The following is a 25,992-nucleotide window of genomic DNA, read 5'->3' on the forward strand; positions in this document are numbered from 1 at the left end:
ATTGGCAGGTCCCGCCCCCATTGGCAGGTCCCGCTCCTATTGGCGGGTCCCGCTCACGTGACCGCTGCCGGCCCGGCGCCTGCCGGGGAGCGCCCCACCCCCGCCGCCCGCGCCTCGTCCCGCCTCCCGCCCCGCCGCCGGGCTTTGCGATTGGTCGGGGCGACGCCGAGCCGGCCGCGGATTGGCTGGCGGGGCAGGGTCGCGAGCGGCCGCGCGAGCAGCGGGTGAGGCAGCGCGGCGGGCGCGGCGGCGGCGGGTGAGGCCGGGCGGGGGTGGGGGCGGCGGCGGCCGGTTCTCCCCTTCCTTCCCCCTGGGCAGCCCTTTCCCCCTGGGCAGCCCCTCTTGACGCGGCCGACCCTGGGCGAGGCGCGGTGCAGGAGGGAAAGCTTTCCTGAAACCACGTCTAGGCCGCTCGGGGCGGCCCCGGTGTCTCCGGGCAGGACCGTCCCCTTTCTCGGGCCTGTCCCGGCCGGGGCAGGTGCCGGGCAGGAGCGTGGAGGTGCCTCCCAGTGCTGGGCCGAAGCTTCTGATCCTGCAGGAGAACTGCTGTGATGAGAAGGTGACAGATCACGGGAAATAATGTAAATACAAGATCGTGTGGGGATAATATTGAGGAATTTGAGGGAAGTTTTTTTAAGGAGGCTTTAAAATAGAGTTAGAGGAAAAATGACCCCTAAAGGGCGTGGTGGTTTTATTTCTCTTTTCTGTAAACTTAGCTGCTTGCTTTGTGCATCTTTAGCGATACTGCTGCCCTGCTCAGGTTCTTCTGTTGTGATCGTAAATAAATAACTTGCTGGGTGTGCGTTTTCGTTTTGTTTAACAAGCTGTTGAAATTCCAAATGTTGAGGGTGAGTAGAGTTTGAATGCTGAAATCAATCGTAGTGCATTGATCTCTGCCTGGCGGCGTCAGCAGCACTTCATTAATATTTACATGCTGTCCTCTGAGTGCTCTGCAGCTCTTGGGAAAGCAAGAATTACAAAGATCTAATGAATAGGAATTATGTCTTCTGATGCCCACTGGGTTATAAAAATGAGGCAGCTGAATTATCTGCACATCAGGTCTAAAAGTTCTGGTTACTTGTTGCTGAACACAAATAATGTGCCTTGCAGGGTCACTAGATAAAATATGATTGCTGTGTGTAGGAGCTTGAGATTGTTACACAGAGAGATATCTGGACATTTTAAATGCTTTTTCAGACGAACACACCCTTTTGTTCATAGGACTGACCTGCTGTTGTCTCTCAAAGCTGTAGCAGAAAGACTGACATTGGCAGCAGCTGGTGGGGAGCTCTGTCTGTCTGTCTGTCTGTCTGGCAGGGACGTGGAGGTGTTTGCTTGTCCCTATCATATAATACCTTGTGGTCTAGAGGTGTTGAAGAGTTTCACTTGCTTCTCAGTGGTATCATAGTGCAGGTATAATCCTTGCTGAGCAAAGACTTTCGATTAAACTAGTGCTGAAACGTTGTTTTTGGTTTTTTTTCTCTGTCCTTGGTTGTCAAGGTGGGATACTGTGAGTGAAATCTGGTTAATAGAGTTTTGCATGTTCAGGTAAATATGGTGGGGCTGTATTTTTAAAAAAGCTTTAGCAACTTCTGTTGCAAGTATGTATGATTTTCAATTCCTGCTTTAAATTTCATATCAGTAATAGTTTAGATTGTCCCTGTAGTATTCACTGACTTTTATTTCTCTATTCAGATCTTCCCAACAGGTGTTTCTGTTAGTACTAAAGTGCTTCATTATTTGTGGCTTCCACACCAAAAAACAAGACTTCTGTTTCTGGCTGTGTGACCTGTGCCAAATGCATATTTACTTCACTTCTTGCTGGTCTGTGTCAGTTTGGCACAGAGTCTGGTCCTTTATCCAAAGATTCTTCGATTCTTCCTGCCTATTTGGCTGTTGTGATAATGCTCTTTTTTCTTCTTCTTCTTTTTTTTTTTTTTTTTTTTTTTTTCCTTCCCTTATTACTTTTTTCATAACGTTTCCTTGTGGATGTAATTTTATTAGATGAACTTGGGTCATGTGGGAGTCTGAAAGACTGAGGAGACACAATTGCCCTAGTTCTTGCTGAAATAAGGAGGAGCCTGGTCTTTTTGCTTTGTTTGATTTTTTAATGTGGTTGATATTCCTTTGAACCCGTGCTTCTTTGAAAATCTTATACTTCTTAATGTTACACCATTTCACTTTAGAGACTACACCTTTCATTTTTTCAGATTTCCTGCCTTTGTTTATTCTTTGTTCAGGTTAATCTGCTCCATCAATCCCATTAAGTCATTCTCTTATGTTTGTATCGATCTTAATTGAATGAGAGAAACCTTCAGTAAAAAAATAAGCATCATATTTCTTTTGAAGAGCAAGAACTCGTGCTCTGAAAGGGACTTGGATAAATACAGCATTGCTAAAAACTCATAGAAAAAATTCATTTTGAAAGCAGTTGCATCTGATTTCTTTTAATCTTTTGTGTGTAGGACTCACTAGAAAGCTTGGCAAAGGGCTTCTGTTCATATTTAGTGGATATTACGCCTTATGTGTACAGACTCCAGAGCTTTTATATTTATTTAATGAACTTTTGGTAATTTATAAGTGGCATTACCTCTCAGCTTTGTAGACTTGATATTTGATATGAGAGTGTTGAACCGAGCCTGCAAAAGTGGTTGGGGAAAGTAGGGGCAAACAAGCTCCAAGAGGCTTGGAAAAGTTGATCTCCTAATTTCTAAACCAAGGGATTCCTCCATATTTCCATATCAGTAAGAAAGTTTGTCAGCTTTGTTAATTTCTGGGTTTCATTGAAATGAACCCATGAAATTCCAACCCCTTCATGCTTTATGCAGTGAAATGTAATTCTTTATGTCACTGCTCTTTGGATGTCCTGTAATCTTGTCTGTGACTGCTGCTCATCCTTGTAACAGCTTTGCTGAGGCGGGGCAGAGGGACCTTTTTTATAGCAATATTACTGTCACTCAGGGCTCTCATTGTACTATTAAACTATTTTTAGGTAGCACCAAAAAGACAGAGGATAAATACCACAAAGATCAATATTTTTAAACTGGTATTATTCTGTTTACTAAAAGCAATAAACGTTTAACTCCTGCTTCTGAAAATGGCATGTATACAGAGCACGAGAGGAGAATTTGTTAATGCTTTCATTCTTGCTGTCCAGCAGTTTCTTTTGGAATGAACCCTGTCTGTTCTTGGCACATAAACCAATTGTGTAATAGCTGAGGTTTGTGAAGAAAGGTATAGTCTGAAAGAAATAAGTATGAATTTTGCCTGCAGATAATTCTGTAAACTCACATAAAAATATCAATCTGATATACTTAGAAGCATTTTCCTTTGAGATAACAGATTAGCTGGAGGTTGTTCAAACATGGTGGTTTTCCTTAATGCCACAAAGTAAGGAAGCTATTCCAGGAACTGGGTGGTGCTCTGCACACTGACAGACTGATTTCAGTTACTGTCTTTGGCAAAACCAGACAGGTCATTGACCAGAGCAAGGCATTGATAACCCCAGTCTCAGGTACTGGTAAGTATTTAGGCTACAGAGGAAACAATGACTTACAAAGTGAACTATAAATACTCATTTTACTAAAGTAGTTGTTTTCTTGAATGAATACTCTTTTTTGTTCAGTCATCAAGGTCTTGGAACCTGGAATTATAAAGGGTCACCTTAATATTTTAGGTCAGGATAAGTGTTTTGGACTGTTTCCAATGCTTTGTGTCATCATGCTCCTTGTTTTATTCCTGGGTTTTTTGAATCCCATTGAACGAGTTTCTGAAATCAATTAGCAATATGTCAAGAGTTGATTTGACAAGTTTCTGCACTTTGCAAGGTGAAATTCATTAGGTACTGTTGTCCTGGGTGCTTATAACTCCTCAGCACTGTCTGTAATCCGTGCTAACACCTGTCTTACCTGCCACTGTCAGGTGAAAACTGAATACAGACTGACTGTCCATATCACTCCCTGCTTTCTTTCCTGTTACATCATGGTTGTTTCTCTTGTCTCTTACTGCTAATACATGTAGGATTTTTTTTAAGCCTCTAAGATGGAACCCTTGTCTTTTTTAGCTTACTACTTCATATTTATACTATTCTGTCATCTTCATGTTGTGCTACTTTTTTTCTACACCTGATTTTGTGTTTTAATTGGTTGTCTTGTCAATTTTTGTGTTGTTCTTTTACCTGTTTGCCATTAAGTTTTTTAAATTCAAATTGGAAACTTTTTAGACATGCTCTGATTTCTTTGGAGGAAGTAGATGAGCTGGCTGTAAGACCAATATATACAGTCATTCCTTTTAGTCCTATCACTTGCCTTTCTCAGCCAGCCCTGTCTTTGCAGTTGCTCAGCAATACTCCACCTTTTTGTCTTCTGTTGGAATTTGTCTTGATGCAGCTTTCGTTTTTCTCCCTTTGATTTCCACACTGCTTGTTGAACAAGTCTGGACTTTGGAATGAGGTGGAGTATATCACACCTTTGGAGCAGGTTTCCCCTTCCAAAGGAGCATTCCTCTCTCTTTTATGTCACTGCCTGCTGCAGTGCCAGATACAATGCCAGATCCAATGTCAAGCATTGTGTTCTTCCTGTTGTAAGAACACAGCGGGTACAGTGCGATCCAAGATCCATACAGTAGGTTGTGTAAGGGAAAAATAACAGATGCCTAAAGGAATGATAGATAAGTAGATGGTATTGCTTCTCTAATAGACTTCTGCATTCCATGAAGAAGTCCATGACTTATTTATTTATTATGAGTGACTGTAGCTTGTATTCATGGCTGTTTGGTAGCTAGCCCATTGTTCTTCCCTCTTGTTTTTCTTTTAACAGTTGCAGTTTTCATTCTAATCTCCTGGTGGAGATTAATAGTTTTTTCTTCCGAGCTGAGTCACAAACAAAAGAAAATCCTGTGATGATGAGAAATGAGTATCAACTGTTTTTTAAGCTTGTCCCAAAAAAGATCACTGTAAGATTGTACTGTTTCTGCCAAGTTTCCACAAGTAGTTCGTTATTACTAAGGAGCTGTAAACCGTTGAAAAAAAAATTGTAATGGAAACAATGATGGTTCAACTGTAGGGCTTGTGGGCACTTCCAAACAGCAGAGCTTTTCCATCTCCTGACTTTCAAACTTCCCAAATACCAGGTCCTTGCTGCTGCCCTGCTTTAGTCATCCCTCATCTGTCTATAGACTGGCTTCAGCAGTGCTGTTATTCCTACTACAAATATGTTGCTCAGGGAGGATCGACAGAGTGTTGTTTCCAGCCTGCTACACAAAACAAATGTAAACCTAAATCTGGGACTTCCTTTTCTGGTTTTGGTGGCATACACTTCTCAGTGGTGTCCAGGTTATGACTGGTGTAGCACACAGTTAAAGAAAAAAGCTCTATTTTCTCTATTTTCACTAGAGGAGCAATAAAACCATCTTGAGTCAAGAGAATGGAAGTGGATATAAATAGACAGAATTTGAAATCTGTCGAATTTTATAAACTGCTTGAATATTTTCACGTCCTACATCTCCAGTGTTTCGTGTCATTTTCCTGCATTAGTCATTTTTCTGTTTCCTTGCTCTCCTTAGTTGTAGGAAAAAGGAAGGAACAACAAAGCTGTCAGAGAATGCGAATCAAGAGAGGTGATCAGCTTTCTGCAGTCTGTTCCTGCATAGAAATGAGTTTTAGATACGAGTATGGCACTTCAGTCTTAGTGCTGATCCCCATCTGCAGGTGTTCCATAGCGCTTGATGCTCACTTAGAGTTGTTGAACACCATCATCTGTCGGAGCTCAAGTGAGCAGGCATTTCCCCAACTTTTTATTTGTTAACTTTACAACAGCTTGGATTTCTTTCCAGTACCTGAAGGGACTACAGGAGAGCTGGAGAGCGACTTTTTGCAAGGGCGTGCAGTGATAGGACAAGGGGCAGTGGCTTTAAACTGAGAGAGGGTAGGTTTGGATTAGATACGTGTCACCATGAGGGCGCTGAGGCACTGGAGCAGGTTGCCCAAAAAAGTTGTGGTTGCCCCATTCCTGGAAGTTTTCTGGCCAGGCTGGATAGGGCCCTGTGCAACCTGATCTAGTGCAAGGTGTTTCTGCACATAGCAGGAGGGTTGGAATTGGAGGACTTTTAAGCTCCCTTCCAACTCGTGACACTACCAAAAGGTCTTTGTTGCCTGTTTTAAACAGATGCTTTTTGAGCGCCTTTGCTTTGCAGTACAAGGATTTGGTGTCACCTGTCTTGTATCTAAAGCTTGTTTTTTTAGGAATGTAGCAGTTTATTTCTATACCTGTTCCACAACATGCATCTAAAATTCTTCTATGTCTCATTTCAGAACTACTATGGAACCTTGGCAGCCTTGTAGGTTTGGAAGGCTTAAATCCAAGTTCGGAAAGGCCTTTTCCAGTCCAGATGATTTGCTGGCTGAAGCGCTTAATTAGAATGGCTTTTGAACAAATTGGACTGAACATGGAATCAGTAAGTGTTTCAACCTTCTTTTATGTTTTCAGAAAATAAGGTGTAGAAAGCACTTCATGTTTTTTAGTTTGTGCTTATCTATAAGAACACTTGAAGTATACTCAATACTGGAATGATTCTGCATTGCTGGAAAGTCATCAAGTTTATGACTTGGACGCTGGAATATTGAGTAATAAATGTGTTAAAAGTACTACGCAGTTCCTTCTGGTTCTAATAAACTGTTTACTTTGTAAATACTGCTTCTCATGCTGGACTTCCGTGTGTATTTGGTAGCTGAAGGAGAATTTAATCTTGTTTTTAATAGTGACAAAAAAATAATCTTATTTCTTCTTCTCACCTTGGAGATACAAAAAGCCCCATGAAACTGAGATGATTATGATTTACCTCTTCTGTGCTATAGTTACCTCTTCTGGAGGTGTAACAGTACATGAGAGAGTGCAGCTGTGTTCTTTACTGAGTAAACAGAGGAATAGGCATGCATAGCTCTCCTCTTGGAGGAGACTATATAGAGAGTTTTCTTTGAATGCTTAGCAGAGAGAGACAGAGAGCTGCTAAACATCAACTGCTCCGTCACTGGGACCTTTAGGAAGCTATTGGAATACAAATGTTGACCTCAGTGCAGCAATCCCTGTAAGATTTTGAAATATTTTAATGTTTTAAGGGGAAATCCTTAACAGCTATGTGCAATATTTAGTCAGTATTACGGTGGTAGAGCCTTTTATCAGTCTTGGGAATCTATGGAGAGCAAATTGTTTATACAATATAAATTAAAATTGACAACAAGAATCTGTACTTCAGGATTTTATTTGAATTTTGATCTGAGATTCCATGTAACATTGAAAATTCAAAGATTATGTTGCATTGTGACACTGGTAATTCAGCAATTTCAGCCTAAATAGGGAGAGGAACAAGTTTTTAATCTGTTTCTCCCCATTCTCTACTTGTATCAAGCTTGTGATCACACAGTCACATTTCCAAATGTCAGCTGTTCTGAACAGCAGCAGAGCACTGATGCAATAGGAGTGAGTGACTAAGTAGCATTTTGCAGACTTGCTCAGCCAGTGCTTCAAGTCAACAAGGAGTTGTGTGAACTTGAGCAGGGCTGAGACCTCAGCTCAGCTGAGCAGGGAACTGACTTTACTTGCATCCCTTGTGGCACAGTTTACATGCAGTTTTCTGAAAATAATGTCCTGGCATATCTTGTATAACCAAAACTGAATCATTCTGCATTTTGGGGCACCAAGCCACTGGTGTTGAAGAGCCCAAGGGCATTTGGAAACCAAGTAATTTTGAGTGCTAGTCAACAACTTGCCTGTGGTCTGAGCAACATCTAAACAAGTTTTGCTGCTTGTTTAAAATGCATTGCACTTGTGTTGGTAATAGAGCATGTAGTCTAGACTCTTGCTGTTGTGGAAGTATTTCTGCTTGAAGACTAATTAAGTCTGCCTTTGATTGGCACCATTTGTTCCAATGCCCCATCACTTGTGTCTCTTGCCAACAGTTGTGCTGTAATCAGGATCAGTTGTGAATAATGAGACTGAATTACTGTTTGTCAGTGACTTGTTCTTGAAGGCCACTCATCTACCTGCTGTTTGCTCAGCCATGTAAACTAACAGTAAGGTGATAGGAGCAATTGTGAGGTCTTTGTTGAAATGCAGCATCAATAGACTACTCTGCAGTGAAAGATTTGTGTTCAGCTTAGCAGTGTATTAAGCAAGAGAATGTATTTTTTATAGAATGGGAAAAAATAGATCTGAGTGGATTCATGGCAGAGTGGCAGCTGTGTCGTGAGGATGTAGCAAAGCATATGTGCAGTGCACGTTTATTTTGTCAAAATTTTACATTTCAGTAATGCCAGAGGAAGGAAGGATAGAAATTAGAAATAGTCAAAATGTTTGTGTGAAATTTATGAAATAATCCAGGAGTCAATACCATGGAACATAAACTTTTCTTTTTTAATAGAACCTTCGACGTCTATGAGTCTTTGCTTAGTATATCAAATATTCAGTTGTGTGTTATGCAACTCCCACGGCACCAGTACAGTCATCACACAGGCAATATTGCCGTTGCCAATCCAGAATAGCCTGGATTTCTCCTGTTTTCTTTGTTGGGCAACCTTCTACCAGGATGTCAAGTTTGCTTGGAGCTATGATCTTTTAAAAACTAAGATCTGACTGGTAAATTCATATTTACAGCCATAATTAAACACTGGCCAGGTTTTTAAAATTTCTATACAATGTTCTTATTGTTTACTAACAATACACCCTGTGTTAGAGTCTTCTCATTATTCTTTTTCTGTTTGTACTGTTTTTGTTGCTTTTGCTTGTGCTGAACTCTTTCCTACTTCACTCCAGGGTGTTTGCTTCTCTTCTGGCTCATTTTGTACTATTCTCCTAGGATTAAACTCACATTTTATTTCCTTTCATAAGGATTTTATAAATCCCAAAGACAACAAAAAGAAGCAAATTTAATCCCTGTTGAAACAACATAGAGGAAATATAAATTGCAGTAGAAAGAGTTTGTGTTGAGCCTGGTGTGTAATGGGCAGTTTTCTCTAGGTGGGTCTAATATTTTGGGGCAGAGGACAAAGTGGGAAAAAATCATCTTATTTTCTCATTTTTTACTTTCTTCTTGAATTTCACAGTTACATTTTCATATTTATTGTAGCTGATACGTATTTAAATTAAGAATGGTAGATACTATTCCTGTTTTAGAGGAGCTCTTAATTCAGAAAGAAAAAAGATGTTTTGAGAAATTAAGAATTATGTGACTTTATGGATTTTCAATGATTGAGTGGCTTTTCTTGAAACCCTATAAAAAGAGGTGTCTGACTGAATGTAGGTTCTTTACTGTCTTGAAAATTCAAATACTGTGTTCTTGAAGATACTTTCAGCTCCTGAAGTCTTCTGCATTACCTGATTTATTGTTTTGGCTTTAGACTAAATACAAAGGCTGCCTTGACCTTGACTAGATCTGTTGTAGTGATAATGTTTAATGTATTTGTACCAGTTTGGAGATAGAATGTAAGGAGTTCACTGGGGCAGAATTCAGTGTATAGACATTATATCCTACTCTAGCATGAAAGGAATTGCTAAATGCATTTAGTAAAAGCATGGTATGGAAGAGTAAGGGAGAACTATTACAGTGTGGTACAAAAATCAGTTCCCTTAACAGCTGCCTTCTTTATTTTTCCCATGCAGGTGCTTTGGTCAAGCAAGCCTTATGGTTCATCTCGAAGTATTGTAAGAAAAATTGGTAGTAACCTCTCTCTTATACAGTGTCCAAGAGTTCACTTTCAGGTAGGTGTTCTCAACAGTTTAGAATCTGTGTTTCACTGTACTGATAAAGGGATTTGCTCCTGGCTAGAAGGTTTGTAAAAGTAGAATATGATAAACTAGACATAGGAGAATTAGCCTACTGAAGTTCTCTCTGCTTCCAGTTCAGATTTTTTCCGAATAAGAAAGTAGGAAAAAAATATTGATAAAAGAGAAAAATGAAGCCTATTTATATAAACAGTACTTATAAACTAAGCTTAAGAGACATGTAAAGATGAACAGTATTAAAAATACTTGGGAAAATAAACAACTTTATCAGAAATAAAAAAATTAGTAACAAGATAGCATGAGTACCCTGTTTGCTTTTGTTTAAAATACAAGGCTAGCACTGTGTAGGTGAAAGGGTAGGGTAAAGAGCAAGTGTAAAAGCTTAATGAAGAGAAAACCCAGGCTTTCTATAATGAGTCTTTCAGGAACAGATGGGAAAGTGGAAGCTGTTACACATAATCTCTTCAACTCTGGTATTAGGGGTAGGGAGTGGGTATAGAATTGGAGAAATGTAATGTTTGAAATTCAGGCTGAGAGGGAAATGTTTTGTGGGCTGAGCAAGGGCGGGGAGTGTAAAGATTATGAATAGAGGGAATCAGCTGCCACACTAAGATTTCCACACTGCTAAATTTTTCAATGTTTAAATTAATTTCTTTCTCATAAATGAAATGTATGAAGAATGTTTAGACTTGAAATTGCAGTAGCAAAACCAGATAGTTCAGATTATGACAGAAGCCTTATTGGTGTGATAGTATAAGCCATGCTAAAATTTTGCCTCTCTTAAAAAATTATATGGAGAAAGCTGGGGACAGCCATCTCATATTTCTAGTGGCTTGCTGAAAAAAAAAAATAAAGGATGAAAAAATAAATGTGGGGTTTTCTGCAGGTGAGGACAACAAATGGCATGCTGGGTTCAACTTTTGAATATATAATTAGTAGGTGTTTTGCCAGCAAGAAGGCTCCACGTGCCTCAGATTTAAAAGGTAGTGAAGACCTCCCATGTGTCTGGTTTTTTCTACTGTAAAGGCCATACAAGGGAAGATGATGCTCATTTGCAGTTAGCCTAATCCTGACCTCTCTTAATATGATACATAAAAGAAGACGTTGCTGGTTTGTGTTCTTGGAAGGAATGGCAAGATATATCTGGGGAATCTGTTCCTGATTATTTTTAGTGTTTAAGTAAATAAATAAATACATAAATATGTTTTCGTCTGGATTCTGTTAAAATAAATATAATATTTGCCTTTTAGCCCTCTTAAAGAGACATTCATTCAGCTTTGTGTGTATGTGAAGTATAAGCATTCACCTTCTATGAGGTGAAAGGAAAGGATCCTAAAAACAGAAGTACAGTTGTGAGAGTTTATTTAATTAGAAATAGGAATTTCAAAATTTGAGCCTTGAAACACATGAAAATTTATATGGTTTGTGCAGACTCTAAAGTATTTTAATATATAAACTGCTGAACATGTTAATTGTGATGCTAACATCTGTTTTTTGTGTCTTTATCTCAGCATTAAGATTCTGTAGTGAAGTTCAATACTGATCTCAATGGTTTTCATGCTGTTGCAACTGATACTTTCCTATAGCTGTCTCTTCCTCTTTCTTTCTTGCCAGCTTTAGCTCTATTATGAAAGGACCATGAACTGGACCTTGCTGTAAGTCACTCTATTTAAAAAAAAAATGGATCAAATCTTACTTGCATCGTCTGAGGGTGCATGGATGTAATCAGTGTTTGTAACCCCAGAGCAGCAGGCTTTCCACAGGTCTGCATTTTCCTTATCATAAGTGGATGAGACTCATTGAGAGAATCTCTGTAATGCTCATACTTCCCTTCTAGCATGCTTTTGTTCAGATAGTCTGAAAAATAGTAGCCAAACATTTTGATGTTTGAGGTCTACTGACTCTGTTGATCTTGCAACAGTCAACATTTAAATTCACTGCTAAATAGTAAAATGCTGCTTACATATTCAGTAATGTAGAGCAGAGCTTACATACCTTATGTACTCTATATGGCACGAGCAAATGAAAAAAGTTCATATAGATCTTTTGTATGTCATAGTTTTTAGATTCATATGTAGTCTTTAGGAGAAAATAAAATTAAACTTACCACTACAGCCTAGGTAGACTGAACCAAACCTAGAGCAGTGTCTCTCAAGATAGCATCCTTCAGCTACAGTGTCTCTGTTTTAGTCCCATGCTTCTCTTGTCTGTCTGATGGATACCTGATAACTCAGTAGAAGTCTCCTAATAAATTGGTATGCACGTATCAAACATCTGAATTTACTGGGCTAATTTGAAAAATCACCACGAGTTTGTCTTACTTGAAGTGTTTCCAAATGTTTAATCCATAACTGTATTAGTAATTTGGAACAAGAGTTTTTTAATTCTAGCCTGTAGTGTATAGAAATCTCTGTTGTGCCTCACAGATTGTTTGGCAAACAAAAGAGCAGGGCAGCTGCCCTGCTTCTCGCGGAGCAGCGTTTCCGTAGTGTAGTGGTTATCACGTTCGCCTAACACGCGAAAGGTCCCCGGTTCGAAACCGGGCGGAAACACTGGCGGGGCCAACTCTTTCTTTGGGAGCTGGGCTCGATGATTCTTTATGGGTCCCTTCCTTCTCGAGGTGCCAGAGCACCTCAGTGTGTGGAGTCTGGAGAAATCCGTGATGGGTCTGCAGCCCTCGGGCGTGTCTGTGTGTGCAGTGCACATGCACAGTAATGTAGGCAAAAAGCCTGGGTAGGAAGAAGTGGAGGAAGCAACTACACAGTTTCCAGAGGAAGCAAATCAGGCTATGGCACTGATTCATTTAGTTTCTGCCATCCAGTGGAACTGGCCCCCTGGTTTTCAGTACTCTGCTTGCCATTTTAGCTGCTGGCAGAGCAGTTGTTCAGGTGTTTTTTCTGCTGGGATTGACTGGAGGAATAGGGTAGTCACAGACGTGTTCACAGGCAGGTGAAGGCTTTGAGAGATGGGTATTGGCTTTTCACCTTTAAATTAAAGTAAAAATCTTGCATTAACTTGAAATTCAAATTCCACTGCTGAGGAAGGCTTTGTTGTTTTTTAGGGATAGAAAAAAGAAACATCTGTATATGGGGTAACAAGCAGATTCTGTTTATATATAAATACGAATTAAAATTAAGAAGAAACTTGTATCACAATATAACAGAAGGCTTACTACTAAATCTTGGATTAGAAGTTATTTATCTCATGGTGCAGGAATTCTGGCAGTGGTAAATATATTCCTTACCATTGATTTAGAAAATTATTTTTGATTCAAGTATGTGTAGCGCCTTTATTTGAAAGTGGCTTCAATCTTTTAATGGTAATATTACTGCCAGAAAAATCTGTACCACCTGCAAGAAATGGCTAATGTATTACAAATTTTTTAAGTTGCCATTAATACAAATGCTGTGGTCCTGGAAATTTCTATTCATTTTTAAAAAGGAAAATGCCAAGGAAACCTCAAACAGCAAAAATCCTAACATGCAATATAGTATTCTCTAGACTGCTTTAAAGAGAGGCAGACTGTAATGGTATTAGGCACAACTGTTAATGTGATAAACATATTACCATCTGTGCTGATGCTACCTGGAAAAAACCCTGTTGTTTCCAAATGATCTGATGGTGCCAATACACACTCCTGGGAGCTGTGATAAAGACTCTCATACAAGTGAGAGTGTGAGGTGAAGGCAACTAATCTCAATTTCTAAGGCTGTTTGCAATAACTCCCAGGGAAAAAACCAGCCCCAAGCCCACAACTTCTCTCTTCCTGAGACTTCTGTATCAGAGGCTACTACTAAAATATGTAAATGGTTTCACCTCGTCCAGGCTGCAGTCCTACTGTGATAGGTCTGCTACTATTTCAGATTAATGCTAACAGTTCATAGTAGTTTGCTCTTAGAGAGTGGGGTTGCCCTGAAAACTGACCTAAGTGCCAATGGGCTGGGTGCAGACTGTCCTTGCAGACTGGCACCCACTGCCACCATCTTTGTCAGTATTCCCAGCTTCTGGGCCACTGCTGGCCACAGGCAGCGCTTGAACAGCTGCGACAACTCGTGCAGATCTGGCCGTGGGTTTGTTTGTAGAGCTGGACTCAATGAACTTAGAGGGCTTTTCCCACCTTAACCATTCTGTGATTCTTTGGAATACAAGGAAAAGCTGGGGCATATATGCATTGGAGATCTGGAACTCAAGGGGAAGACTGAGCAGAGCAAATTACTGGAAGTTGTTTCAGTAGCTTTTATCTGCTGAGATACTGAGCCCAGGCTGCTCAGGAGTCCAGTGACTCTGAACACATGCCCTCTTCTGACCTGAGGAAAGCAGCCAGTATTTCAAAATAGATTTGAAACCATTTTGTTGAGCTGTGACTATGGAGCAGGTATTGATGGTCCAAACAATTTTTCGAATCACCATTCAGGTCACTTAACTAGAAATTGAAGAAAAGTTCCAGTCTCTGAAGCTTTGCTCACCTTTGGCTTCAAACAGCTGTAAAGCTAATGGCCAGAACCATGCTGGAAAATGGTCCATTTGTTTGGCATGTTGTAAATAAGATTGTTAACACATAATGTATAATGTTATGATTGCATCCTACCTCTCACTCAAAGTCTTTGTGATTACTGAGCTGGTAGAATTGGCTTTTTGCCTGGTTTGGGGGTTGCTTTGCTTGTTTGCTTTCCCCCCTGTGCAATGTACATACTTCTTGTGCAGAAATTCAGAAGTTGTAGGGAAAGGGAAACTGGCAGAATTTCACTTCAAAAATGATACTATATCAGAGCAAAATACTTACGAAGTATTGGCAGCCTTAGTGTCTTTTTTAAACTGCTGATCATAAATATAATTCTAAAACAAACTATTTGAGTTAATATAGAAAACTGTGTGAGAATGTTGATGTTTGTTTGCCTTAAAGGTAACAATTTGCATTGGATTTTTAGTGTTGAGTAGCATCATGTGATGGTGTATGTAGTTAGCCATGAATTTCTGCAAAGTGTTCAGCAGAATGAATTGAATAGTTTGAAGTCAGTGAAATGGTTCTGGACTGAGCACAGGACAGAAATAAGTGTTTCAAGTCTACAGATGTGTTTTGTGCATGTATGTGTTAATAGTTACATGTAGCCTCAGTAGAAGTATTGGGTAACATGAATTGGGCTGAGAGTATTGACTCTAAAATCTTCAATCTTGCCTTTAAAATTTAGCTTATTTCTCATGTCACGGAAGGAAACAGTCCTGCTCACTTCAGAGAAGATGCAGTGGCCTCCTTTGCTGATGTGGGATGGATTGCTGAAGAAGAAGGTGAAGCCTCTACAAGGCTCAGGTATGTTCCTGAAATCTTCTTTCTGAACTTCTGAACTGAGAGTAGGAAACCTCAGTTCTCTCCAGTGAGAATCTACTCTGCATTACAATTAACAGAGAGCACTTGAATGCTGGGAGAAGAGACAGAGATAGGCTCTGGAAAAGGAGTGATAGAGGTTAGACTAATAGGATTACAAAACAAAGACCTGTTGGAAAATATACAGGAGATTGATATTATGCAAGGAAGACTCTGGATTTTATTTATTCATTTATGTATTGCAAAGAGGTGCAAACAATAGCTTCAAGCAATGAAAACGTCTGCTGTGCTATGGCACAATTGCTAACAGTGATTCTCCAGTTCTCCTGAGATTGTCATTACCATGGGGCAGCGAACTGTACAGCTTCCTCATTAGCAGCAGTGGTCATTCTGGCATTCCAGTAATTGGCACATTGTTTTTCACCTTCGTGGTTAAGGCTCTGCTGTCTGCTAAGTACAATGAAAAAATTGTGATTTGTGTTTCATATTGTTAATCTTCATAACAAAAACTGGCAGGGAAGCATGTGAGCACCTGTGTCCAGAATGATGGGATAGGTGCTGTTGTGTTGGACCAGTGTCACTACATGAAACAGTTTGGCTGAAGGGATGGAGTTCTCTCTTCCATCCTACTCAGGTTGCTGCTCAGACTGTCCAGAAACAAACATACAGTTCTGTAGTGCACAGGAGGTTTTTCTTCTAAACAAACTGGCCTGTCAGAGAAGGGCACAGATTGTTGGCTTCAGAGATTACAGGAGGACGCTGTTCTGAATTTGAAAGCATAAAATAGGTTAGTTACGACCTAGGTGCCCTCCAACATGACTTGCTGCAGTGAAGCTTTGCATAAGAAACATTCTGGCGCTGCCACGTTAATTGCACAAATTCAGAGGGGAGTCACAGAAATCAGCACTTGCTTGGAAAACGCTATTCCTGAAGTCTGTCTGATCCAAAAGAAATGAACTGTCCCATACTACTTTTGTTTGCACAGAAGTATTTTGTTTAAGGGTTGAACTGTAAAGCTATTCCATTTAATGGAGACAACAGGGAGGATGGCTCTTTGGTGCTTCAAAGAACCTATTATGAAAGATGTAGGACTGCATATTTGCTGAAATGTCTGCATGGGAAGCGGGGAGCAGGGACAGATGGATGTGGGATGGGACTAAAATAATCCTGCCGATACATAGTGACCTTAAGGCAAACAGCTTATGATGGAGCACGGGAAGTGAATTACTTAGCAAATATGAGTATTTCAGTGTGCACTGTTTATTACGTCTGTGCACAGTATTAGTAGTGGAGCTGGTATGCATTAGGTGTTTTCCAGGCATTTGAAATTCTCTGTTTCGACAGGATCACATAGGTGTTACTGTTAAATATTTATCCACTGTAAAATGTCTTGCAGACATAGATTTTTTTTTCTGTGAATACAGTTTTATAGAGGAAGCAACTAAATGACAAATCATTTTTCCTCTACCCCTAGTCAGAGCAGTAGTGACAACTCAGGCATAATATTTTCCTATAGTGTTAGATTCTAATCAAGACATCTCCTTAAAACTCTTATTACTGCTCTGAGCAGAAAATACCCTTTGTCATTTAGCTCTTCTGCTCCTTTAAAAAGTTTCTGGACAGCAGGTTTTAAGGAGTGAAGTGACCACTGGCTCCTTCTCCCTTACGTAGGGAGAGCAGGGAGGTGGCTGCCATAGGATGTATCCTGTTCTCAGCATTGCTCTCTATTCCTGTCTAGATAACAACACCTAAATTTCCTCTTCCATGATAATAATCAATTCTCCTTCATCAAATTTCTGCAAATTATACTGATGGTTTTTGTCAGTGTCATAGAAGACTTAAATGCGTATCTAATCCTGGTTTGGTGTAGTCAGAGCACAGGGCTTGTTCTGGCCTTAGATCTTGGCTCTTGCTTTAGCTCTAGCACAACTGCAGATCTAACATGCATCCATCGTGATGGGGCACTTGGGCTGAGTTAGCCTGGAGCCATTCTACCCACTTCAAAAAGTCCTTTTACCAGTCCCTATTCTCTCTCTCCTGTTTAAATAAACAATGGCATGCCTGACAAGTTTGGGGATTGACATTAAGGAGGATTGAGGAGTTAAGGATATGGCCACATTTTGTGTTTTAAAGTTTATGATAATTTGTTGTCATCCTTATCAATCGTACTTACAGAATCATAGCATGCATTGGAAGGGACCTTGAAAAGCCATCTAGGCCAAGCCCCCTGCAATGAGCAGGGACATCTTTAAGTCAATCAGATTCTTCAGATTCTTGAGATAAACGGTTTTAAAATGCTGGTGTTTTTGTAGGGGCTTACTGGACTTGTTTGGGCAGATGCTCAATAATGCCTCAGTGTTTAACATGGCTTGAACTTTGGTGGGTGTTAAGGGAAGGCAACAGAGTTACATTTTCTTGTGAAAACCAGAGGGAAGGTCACAGGCTCTTTCAAACTGTATGAAATTTTCTTCTCTATAGTTTGAATTACTGTGTTAGAAAACTAGATATAAGACCCTTTCCCATCAACTGAAAAGCAGTCTCTGCACACTAAGCTGTTTCATGTATTCCATATTTCCCAGTGCTGCTAAAATTGGAAAATTAAAAAAAAAAAAATTTGAAAATTCCGAAATCCAAACAGTACAAAAAATATTCTATGGAACTAAGAGATTCTTCCTTCTTCAGAGGAATCAACTGCAAATGGCTGTTTGCTGCCCATGGGGAAAAATGGTAGCATTTCAGGGAAGAAAAATCTTAATTCAAATAAAATATACAATAGGTTTGAGGCAGAGAAATAGGTTGGGATAAGGGGAAATGTATTCCTTTTTTTTTTTAACTGAAACGAAGGATTCTACAAAACACTGTCTGGGGGAAGAGAAAATACACAGCTCACAATGTAAATAAAAAGGATGTGAAACTCTAATTTTCCTTTAACTAATAAAGGTCTTAATTAAAGTGATTTGTATAAAAACAGTTCTAAAGTCAGGTCTTCAACTTGTACTCTTGGTTTGTAAGTCACATTGGTTTAGTTCTTGTCTATTTCAAAGCCTTTAAAATATGTTGTGATATTTTTTTTGTTACAGGTCAGAAGTTTGGTCAAAACCAACCCAGGCTGTTCCAGGCAAAGCCCGTCATTCCAGGAAGTCCCCACACAGACAAACGTCCTTGGAAAGCCCGTCGGGAGAGGAGCCAGTGCCCAGGAGTGCAGTGATGGCAAATGAAGAAGCACTGCAGAAAATCAATGCCCTGGAAAATGAACTGGCCTCTCTAAGAGCACAGATAGCCAAAATTGTAACCTTGCAAGAACAGCAGAACTCGACAACAGGTACTAAATTTGCTGAACTCTTAGCAAAAATTACTTCATGGATGTGTCCCTTTTATAATTCATACTGTGCTAATTCTTTTTTGTGAGATACTTCAACACCAAGCACTTCTCCATATTGTTTTGGTTAGTTTGGCACAATAACCAAAGGGTACAGAATAGGTCTTGAAGACAAGTGACTTGGCAGATTTTCTGTATTTTACAGTATTCCTAAAGTCTTCATGTTTGTCTGTAAATCTGCCAGAGTTCTGAATCTGTGAACGGGTAAAGAAGTATTAAACAGCTTTCAGAGCAAAGCTCATGATAAACATGATGGCTTAAACCAAACTAAAAAGAATGTAACTTAATTACTGACACTGAAGTCTTTCCCTTCAGTAAGGAAATAGGCTCTCTGATATCATTAAGTATTCATACAAGATGCTAATTATGCTTTTGGAATATGTAACATACATCTCAAGTAACAGAAAAGGCAATTAATTGTTTACTGCAATCATCTCTGGGACCAGACACATTGTCCATATGGAACCAAAAGTGGTGCACTGTTTCTGGTAGTAAACAGAATAATTCTTTTCCTGAATTTCTTTTTTCCTCTTTCCATCACCTCTGACTCCTTTCAGTTTTAAGTCTTCAAAGATTAGCAAGAGACGGCCCTTGTCGGCTGCAGATGACAGGCATTTGGTTGTCACTCTTTCCTAAGGTCACTTAACAAGTACAGCTTTGCCTGTGTTTGTGTATAAAATCATATTCTGATTTTTCAGATGCTCCTTTAGCTGTTAACTGATAGCAGCTACTTGATTTTTCCTGAACTGCTCCTATTCAAAATTGTGAAATAATTTTAAGGATCACCTGGTTGCACTCTTGAATTTTAATTATGGTAGGGAGGGTGGGCACATGTGAAGTAACTATAAACTTATTTCTAATTTTTTCCCTTTACCTCTGTTTATTAGGGAAATTAAATTTTATTTTATCATCTTTACCTCCCTCTTCTGGTAAAATGTGGTAATGACACTGTGTGTTTCCCTACAGGGACACGGAGTAGACTCACTCCTCTGTTCTATTTTTATAAATATCTTTACAGACTTTATACTCCAAGCCTCAAAACTCTGGATTGGGTTTGATTTTTCTAATTTTTTTAAAGGTGAATTAAACAGGGCTTTCTTCACTTATTTCTCAGGTTATTACTGATACTATATTTATAACACCTATTTTTACCTAAAGTATCCAAGGAGCTCAAAATCAAGATTATTGTGAGAATGTCGATGAGTAGCTGGCCTAAAAACCCTCAGCCTCAGACAACTGGAATAAGCTTCAGTTTAAGCACTGCTTAAACTCTGAAATTCCCATTTAAAAATCTTGCAAATTTCATATTTATGATGATAAGTAGGAAGAATCACTGCTACTGTGGCAGATTGTGCCTTCCAGCTCAGTAGCTGCCTGTAAGAAGAGGTAACATTAGGGCAGAACATAACTAAAATATGTTGTGGTGTCCATCCCGCTCCAGTAAAGACGCCTGGAATTAGGACTGGAATTTCAAAGGGTGCTTCTGACTTTTCAAAGAAGGATTTTCATGTGGCTTTTTAGCTGAGTCTGCTTAGGTGGTTTAGGAATGAAGAAGTTAGGTGACAATCTAAAGGTGGCAGATGCAATTGACGTTTATTGGAGTGATTTTCTTACCTGGGTATTTGTGAGAGGTGGAGGGCGGTTACAAGTGAACTGACTTGTAATGTGTGTTTGATTTGTAGTTGGGTCAAGTCCACTTGCTCCAGCTGCTGTCCCTGTTCCACCACCGCCGCCACCTCCTCCTCCTCTGCCTCCACCCCCTCCCTCAGGTCTGGGTCAGAGTAAATCTGCGGTTGATCTCATTAAAGAGAGGAAAAACAAAAAAATGAACACTGGCGAGAATGTGGTGGAAAACGGGCCAAAGAAACCTGAAGTACCAAACATGCTGGAAATCCTCAAAGACATGAGCAGCGTGAAACTGCGCTCAGTGAAAAGGTAAGAAATGTCAGTGTACCAAGACTGGCTTTAATGATTTGTTTTTATGACTCAAAACTATTTCAGGGTGAGACAGATGCTGATGCCATTTTCTTTTCTAGATCCTCAGAAGATACAAAATCCAAAGTGTCTCAGCCTGCAGATCCTGCAACATTAATAGCAGAAGCTCTCAAAAAGAAATTTGCTTATCGATACCGAAATGATAGCCAAGGTGAAACAGAGAAAGTGATTCCAAAGTCTGAAACAAAGACACAGACTGAGGTAGTGCTGGTGAGTATTGTGATTCTGACCTCATCCTTGCACTAAATTACAGTTGTGCAAACCAACCTCTGTCTTTCTGCTAACATAGGTAGATCTTACACAAGTTAGCTCTCTGTCCACAAAACCCTGTGAAGTACTGCTGCTATGCCAGGACTTTTGGCAATCTTACGTTTTTAGTTGTAAGTCTTAGGATTGTGTACTGTCTTGGCCCTAGCTTTAAAAAGTCCTGTTACAGTTTTGTTATTTTTTAAAACAAAAATGTTTTCTGTTGCCACAAGCATCTGGTACTCAGAAAACTATTGCTGAGGGCTCACATCGAATCCAATCTGAACTCAGTTTGCCTGTTACTACCAACCTTAACCATTCAGCTGCTGCAGCTGAAACTTTGAAGCAAGATCCTGAAACATTTCAGACATTCCTAGGAATTTGAAAAATAAATTGTTCAGAATGCTTGAAGGATCTTGGTTCTTTGGTATAGAGAGTTTCTTCTAATAATTGGAAATGCTGAGTATATGAAAGCAGTTTCTTTATAGTGTGAGACTGTTAAAATGAAATTGTATTTAAAGTCCACCTCCTGGCACAAGTTATTAATGGCTTCTAATTTATTTCAGATAGATTTGGTTTTTAAGCAGTGAACATTCAAAGTACGAGTGTCTATCAATGTACACTAAAAACCAGCCTGGTGTAGATCAGTTTTGTTTGTCAGCAATCCTTGAAGCCTTGTGCTATGGAACCAGAGAGGAAGAGTAAAGAGAGGGGTTTTTTTTGTTTGTGTGATTGAAAAAATGCACATAGAAGTCCAAAAGCTGTCTCTGCTCTCAGTTAAGTTTTAAGAAAAATAACATTTCCATGCCACAAATATCAGGACTTTTGACTGCTTCAACTAATTAATGTTGACTTACTTGCCTTTTGCCCTCTACTGGTTTATTTCTGTAACGTTCAGGCTCAACTAAAAAGCTAGATGTTTCCTAAGAATCACATTTCCTCAGCCTCTCTGGTGCATTGAGAAGAACAGGAGTTGGCAATGTTTATTCACACAGGGTTTTTTCCATGATTTTCTAGTTTTGAAATTTACAGTTCACCTTTTGAGGTAAAGATCATCAAATCCTCAAGAGCTAAGAAAATAGAAGGTTTTCATTAAATGATAGAATGTTGATCCATAATGAGCTAATAAAATCTGTCCATCAGTTACTTACCAGTATGTAACTTTGTTAGATCAGACTTGTGTGGTGTCTCTGTGACAGTTTTGAAAAGGACTTGCACAGGAGTGTAGGATGGAGTACGAGCAGCAGCAGCGCTGTTCAACTGCTGCTGGAGCAGTTGGTTGTGGGGTGCACTGATAACTGTGTCTCCTCTTACTGTGACAGACCCAACTGCCTCCAGCCCTGCTCCAGCAAGTCCTCGGCTCCCTCCTCTGACCAATTTCAGCTGGTGCAAACACAGCTTTCCCTTTCCTTTGTGACATCCACATGTAGAGAAGGAGGGTGATAAAGGAAATTATTTCTGCCCAAGTTCTGCTCTTACTACTTGGATAGATAGGAGTTCAACAAGGGTTCTGTTGAAAGCAATCTGAACATGTTTCTGGTTTTCTTTCCAGTTTGGACCACACATGCTGAAGTCTACAGGAAAAATGAAGACTTTAATTGAAAAATCTTAGTGTTCAAGATTATTCTGCAAAAGACTGTTGAGCTGCTTTGTATAAAATATTTTATGCTGCAAATAGCACTAGTATTGAGAGGTCTCTTTCTTACAGCACAGAAAGACCTAATGTGAAATGTAGAAATGAGGCACTAAACATGTTTGTGTGTGATTTATCAAGGGGAATAAATTGGACCATTATACTCAGGTATTAATTTTATATTCAAGCCTGGCTTTCCACTCAGATTTATGTGATGGGTTTAGTTTATTAACACTAAGTTATATATACAACATTTTTGTGCATAACTGACAAACTTAAAAATTTGTGTACATGTTATTAATGATGGTGTTACACCCTTAAGTTAATACCAGTTTTATGTGAGCTCTACCTGTAATTTGCACTACATTGTGTAATTTGATACTGAAATCTTCATGTTGAAGTCTCTCTTTTAAACCTAACTGTAGCAAATTTTTAGCCCAAAGAAAACCTAGAGGCACTCTGCTTCTTACTGAAACAAAGTGAAAACTTGAACCTGCTGCAGAGGTCACCTAAATTTTACATAGTAGTACATTTTTGTGCAGGTTTTTTTTTTGTTTGTTTCACCTGAGCTTGCAAGGGTAAGAGAGTAAAACCTGCTTGCATCATCATCCTGTGGCCATTATAGAGTAAAATCATGCTGTGGGAGCCTCTGTCAGTAGGTAGTCAGGAGAATTTGAAATGGTCAGTAGGTAGCAGCAGATTAAAATAACAAAGAGTTAATTAGCATAAAGTAGGGTAGATAAGAAAACCGAGGTACAAAGTACCATGAGGTACAAGTTGCCAAAAGCCGCTCAGCCCTGCTGCTCTAGGAGATGCTCATGGACACCTCCCTAGCTTGGCTCCCTGGGAATGTTTGTGGCAGATGGGGCCTGCACAAGCCCTCACGGCCCCGTTTGCAGGGAAGAGATGGGATAAGCTGTTGCCCATGACCCGTTTTCCAGGGGAAGCCCTTCTGGGGCCTTGATGCAGCAGCTACTTCCTGCCACACCTGTACCTACCACCTGAGCTCCCGGCTCCAGCCACAGATGTAGAAAGGCTCAAGCTGAAAGTACAAGAAGTCAGGGTGAAAAAAGCTGCTCTGGAACCAAGAGGTGCAGACTGAAACAAAGCCATGGTTTGCTCTGACCGTGGATGAGCACTGAAAAAGCTGAGCCTGGGTAGTTTTGGTGCTCTAAAGTGATCCAGGCTACTGGGACAAGTACAGCTGCCTCTGGGAGCTTCTGTTTCGTAGGAAAAGACAAAAGCAGCACCTTTTAAATAAAGAAAGAGAGCTGAATGGCTCTGACAAGGTTACTTAAGAGGGGGAAGCTTTGCTGCTTATAACTGGAATGTAGATGGTACATGGAGGAGCTTTGTTTTCTGGTGTGGAACTTGAGATGGTGTTAATACGTACACAATGTAACTTCCTTCCAAAGCGCTCTGCCATCGGTCCTACTGATTGGTCATTCAATCCTTCAGTTCTTCTAAGTGCCTTTAAAACACCTTTGTGAAAGTTAACTTTGGTTTTAAGTTTTGTATTTTATGCTCTATTGCCACTATATAAAATTAAAAGCAGATAAAATAAACATGGCATATTTGATTTGTGGTACTCTACAAATGATAGCAGCCACAAAAATGTAAGTTTCCATTGTGTTACAGTGATTATAAATCAGTGTAGTGACAACCTCTTTGCATCTCCTCCAGGGCTGGTTTGCTTACCTTGCTGTGCAGCAGGAATAACGGTAGGGTTGGCTGTTAATTCAGGTGCACGCTAGTTAAACAAACAAACAAACAAACAAAAAGAAAGGGTTCTCAGGAACCAGTGAGGAGTTTATGCCTCACCACAGCAATAGCAGGAAAGGAACTTGTTCAATAGCTTCTCCATCCCCTGGTACACTCAGTTCCTCTGGCAGACCAATTAAATCATTAACTTGTAAAATTCAGGATGTCACTTGACCTATAAAACCAGGCTAAAGCAAGAGAATCGCCCACACCAGACACTGCCCATCTGAACTGGGATAATCCAGCACCAGAAATGAGGTGAGCTTTAGCAGTGATGTAAAATTACTGCAAAAGAAATGTCATCTGTGCAAGAAAATAAAATCACAAAGTTGCCATCAAATATCTTATACTGTACCTTAATTCATATCTTTTTACTTGAAATTACACACAGTGCCACAGAAAAACACCCCAAGTGCTCAAACTTGAAGAGTTGTAGAAGGCACTTCCAGCCAGCATGGTTTTTTTTAATTCAAGTCCAATGACGGCCGCTTCCACATGCATGAGGAGGTGGGATTAGAACCAGTCTTTCTAAATCCAGTCTGGTAGGAAGGACAGAGAACCCTTTCCAGGAAGGGTGGCTTAGAACAAAACTACTCCTGTTTTACACTTTGAGAAACTCTTCTGGGTCCTGTCAGAACAAAGGACAGCAAGTTTACACAATGTTAAAAAACAGAGACTCTTTATAAATACTATATTGAAATAATCTATATACTTGTAAAATTATTAATCTTAATTTTCATTACAATTACATATTAACATATGCCTGTAACAAGTAGCAAAACCTATAATGCAGTTGATGCTCTTTAAACCAAGTTCATTTTTTACAAAAGTGTCACAGAAGGCATCATCAGATACTGATTTTTGTGGTCATTTTGAAAATACCTGCAAGGCTTGGCTTATGTTTCATTCAAAAAGGCCCAAGAGGAATCAGAACTTTTCCACACTGTTGCTCTGTAGTAAGTTTCTCTCAGTGTCTCTGCAATAAGTTTACACAGTTGATACCTCGGTGTTCTCCCAGCTTTAAACACCCTTTCAAAGGGCAACCTGTAAAAAATGGCTCTTCTCTCCTGACAGTTACAACCAGAGCTCTTTGTCCCATCTGATCCTTCTCTGTTGGAGTCAACATCAAGAACTTGCACTGACAGCAAAGCAAGGAAGTTCACACAGGCTCATAAGAATGCTTTCATTAGAAATTTATTTCTTTAAACATGGCCACTTTGAGATTAATGATACTACTTCAGGGAACATGAAAGAATAATAAACAGTTTTAGAAGGGAAACAATCAGGTAAGTCAGGATTTGCTTTTCAAACAGTAAAAGGCCAAGCTCCAAGAGGCAATAAATTTTGGCATACGAGGACTAGTATTTCCAAATCCAAAAGTTGGCTTAGTTTTACAGTGGAAGCTGACTGCAACCTTAGCTACCTTTCCACAACGCTGGACTCAGTCATAACTTAAATATACAGGAGCATAATGTGAAAAGATTTTGTTTTATTAATTAAAAGTTAACAGCAACAGGCACATATTAAAATGAATATGGCAAAGCCTTTACAAATGGCTTTACGCTGAAGCTCTCTTCCAAAAATGGCTGTTGCAACAAACTGTAAACAGAATTAATAAACAGTCTTTTACAATAAAACGGGAAATACAAATGAACTAAAAGAAAGCACCAGTTTCTCAAACTAGATTACAGTTGTGCTTACTGTACTTAAAACAATGTAAAACAAATTACAAAAATGGAATGTTTTAAGTTTAAAATTAGTCCTTTAATTTTGTCCTAAAAAACATTTTCTCCTTTTCCCATCAAAAACCCATCAGTGGGTAATGTTTCAGTAGAGGGAGGAATACGTAAACAATGCACTTTTTTTTTTTTTTTTTTTT

General features: G+C 39.6%; 1 protein-coding gene across 4 annotated transcripts; it reads left to right on the forward strand.

Moving 5' to 3' along the window:
- Positions 1 to 181: 181 nt before the first annotated feature.
- On the forward strand, positions 182 to 25,991 carry MTFR1 (mitochondrial fission regulator 1). 4 transcript variants are annotated; one of them, XM_083858664.1, is made up of 8 exons: positions 182 to 224; positions 6,311 to 6,453; positions 9,654 to 9,752; positions 14,966 to 15,084; positions 18,180 to 18,421; positions 20,161 to 20,413; positions 20,515 to 20,683; positions 22,272 to 25,991. In XM_083858664.1, the coding sequence occupies exons 2-8, from the start codon at positions 6,388 to 6,390 to the stop codon at positions 22,329 to 22,331; spliced, it is 1,008 nt and encodes a 335-aa protein (XP_083714790.1). In that variant the 5' UTR covers positions 182 to 224; positions 6,311 to 6,387; the 3' UTR covers positions 22,332 to 25,991. The 4 variants fall into 4 exon arrangements, with proteins under 4 accessions (XP_083714790.1, XP_083714789.1, XP_083714791.1 ...); XM_083858663.1 differs by having other exon boundaries at positions 213 to 256; XM_083858665.1 differs by lacking the exon at positions 182 to 224 and adding an exon at positions 346 to 559.
- The last annotated feature ends 1 nt before the right edge of the window (position 25,992 follows it).

This window comes from Zosterops lateralis, assembly GCF_965231275.1.
Source record: "Zosterops lateralis genome assembly, chromosome: 1".
Lineage (NCBI taxonomy): Eukaryota > Metazoa > Chordata > Aves > Passeriformes > Zosteropidae > Zosterops > Zosterops lateralis.